The sequence below is a fragment of the Echinops telfairi genome, unplaced genomic scaffold (genome assembly GCF_000313985.2).
Source record: "Echinops telfairi isolate 266 unplaced genomic scaffold, ASM31398v2 ScPeMD7_36;HRSCAF=134, whole genome shotgun sequence".
Taxonomy (NCBI): domain Eukaryota; kingdom Metazoa; phylum Chordata; class Mammalia; order Afrosoricida; family Tenrecidae; genus Echinops; species Echinops telfairi.
Genome location: NW_022103934.1, coordinates 3761219 through 3763129, shown reverse-complemented (window position 1 = coordinate 3763129; position 1911 = coordinate 3761219). Strand labels below are relative to the sequence as shown.

General features: G+C 57.0%; 1 protein-coding gene across 1 annotated transcript; it reads left to right on the top strand.

Moving 5' to 3' along the window:
• Window positions 1-64: 64 nt before the first annotated feature.
• RETN (resistin) lies at window positions 65-1855 on the top strand. Its single transcript, XM_004717352.2, has 4 exons — window positions 65-111; window positions 290-417; window positions 1320-1397; window positions 1725-1855. Exons 2-4 carry the CDS (start codon window positions 300-302, stop codon window positions 1853-1855), a joined length of 327 nt encoding a protein of 108 aa, XP_004717409.1. The 5' UTR covers window positions 65-111; window positions 290-299.
• Window positions 1856-1911: the final 56 nt, after the last annotated feature.

Sequence of the window (1911 nt, the reverse complement as noted above, 5' to 3'; positions counted from 1 at the left end):
ACTTATTACCCAAGACAGGAAACCCCACAGCAGAGGCTTTAAAAGTGGAGGCAGCGTGGCAGCACTGGGGATCTGTGTCCCAGACTTGGACGGCTCAGTTCACCGAGAGAGGTAAGTGACAGCGATCCCTGCAACAGCCGGGTTGGGGACAAAGCTGGGCCTTCAGCCTAGTGTCCATAGGGCCCCAGAGACCCCAGTCCCACACCCTCTGTGATTCTGGGGCTCCTTAGCAGGGGCGGGTGCCGTGGGGACTCTCTCAGCTCCTGGCCCTCTTCTCCCATCCCCACAGAACCTACAGAATGAAGGTGGTCTCATTGCTCCTCTTCCCCACTCTGGGGCTGCTGGTGTCGGGGGAGTCCCTGTGTCCTGTGGATGAAGCCATCAACCAGAAACTCCAGCAAGGCACCAGCACCCTACGTGAGGACCCCACCAGCTGTCGTACTGAAGGTCCCTCTGGTCCCTAATGCAGACCTGACCTCTACCCCAACTGAATGCCAACCTCAAACCCAAACCCAAATCCCAATCCAACCCCAACTTCAAATCCAACCCCAACCAAATCCCAACTTCAAATCCAACCCCAACCAAATCCCAACTTCAAATCCAACCCCAACCAAATCCCCACCTCAGACTCAACCCCAATCAAATTCCAACCTTAAACCCAACCCCAACTTCAAATCCAACACCAATCAAATCTCCACCTCAAACCCAACCGCAACCAAATCCCCACCCAAACCCCAATTCCAGCCAACCCTCAACCTCAACCCAAACCCAATGGCAACCTCAACACCAATTCCATTCTCAGCTTCAAACGCAACCCAACCTCCACGTCAATGCCAGCTCTAATTTATACACCAAATGCAAACCCCACCCCTACTCAAACTAGTTAACCAGTTGCTATTGAATCCATTCCAACAGCTGATGCCCCCATGTGCGTCAAAGTAGAACTGAGCTTTTCAGGAGGTTATTAAAAAAAAAAAAATCCTTGAGCCTTTCTTCCGAGGCACCTCATGTGGATTTGAACCTTCAATCTTTCAGCCGGCAGCCCAAGGTGTTAACCCTCTGTACCACCCAGGGACTAGTAACCCAACCCAGTCTCTCGAACCAAACCCAATTCCATTCGCCTCAAACCCTCTCTTACTGTAAAGGCAAGGGGAGACAGAGGGTCTCAGGGAGGTGGTGAGCGCCCCATCTCTGGGGCCTTCCCCAGGGAAGGGTCTCTGGCCTCATGCTTGGATCCAAGCCCTCAAAGCTGGTGGGCTTGAGGACCGAGGAAGGACCATTGATCTCAATGTCCTTCCCTCCCTCCCTCTCTCCTGCAGTTCTCGAGGCTGTCAGGAACATGAAGCTGGAGTGCCGAAGTGTCACCTCCAGGGGGGACCTGGCCACCTGCCCTGCAGGTGAGTGCAGAATGCAGAGTGCAGAAGGCCCTCGGTACCTCCCTAACCCTTGGGATACTCCTCTTGCCCATGGTCAGGCTGTAAGATAGTGGAGCTCCAGCCTCTACTACCTTGTGTCTGGACCCCCAGCCTTCTCCCCAGCCCCGGGACCCCACTTTCTTAAATCACCAGCGTTGAGGCCCCCAGCCACTTCCCGACTCCCCCCTCCCCCCCACGTATCCTACCTCCCCATTCTCTGGCCTTAGGCCCTCCACACAGGGGTCCCCACCTCCTCGCCAAGCCTCCCAGCGCCGGGTCCAAGCACCCCCACGTTGTTCCCACCCGCAGGTTTCGCTGTTACTGGCTGCACGTGTGGCTCCGCCTGCGGCTCCTGGGACGTGCGCTCGGAGACCACGTGCCACTGCCAATGCAGAGGCATGGATTGGACCGGAGCGCGCTGCTGCCGCATGCAGGCCTGAGGGCGCCAACCGCCTGCGCGGGCCTGGACTGGGGCAAGGACAGGCCTCCGAGGGAC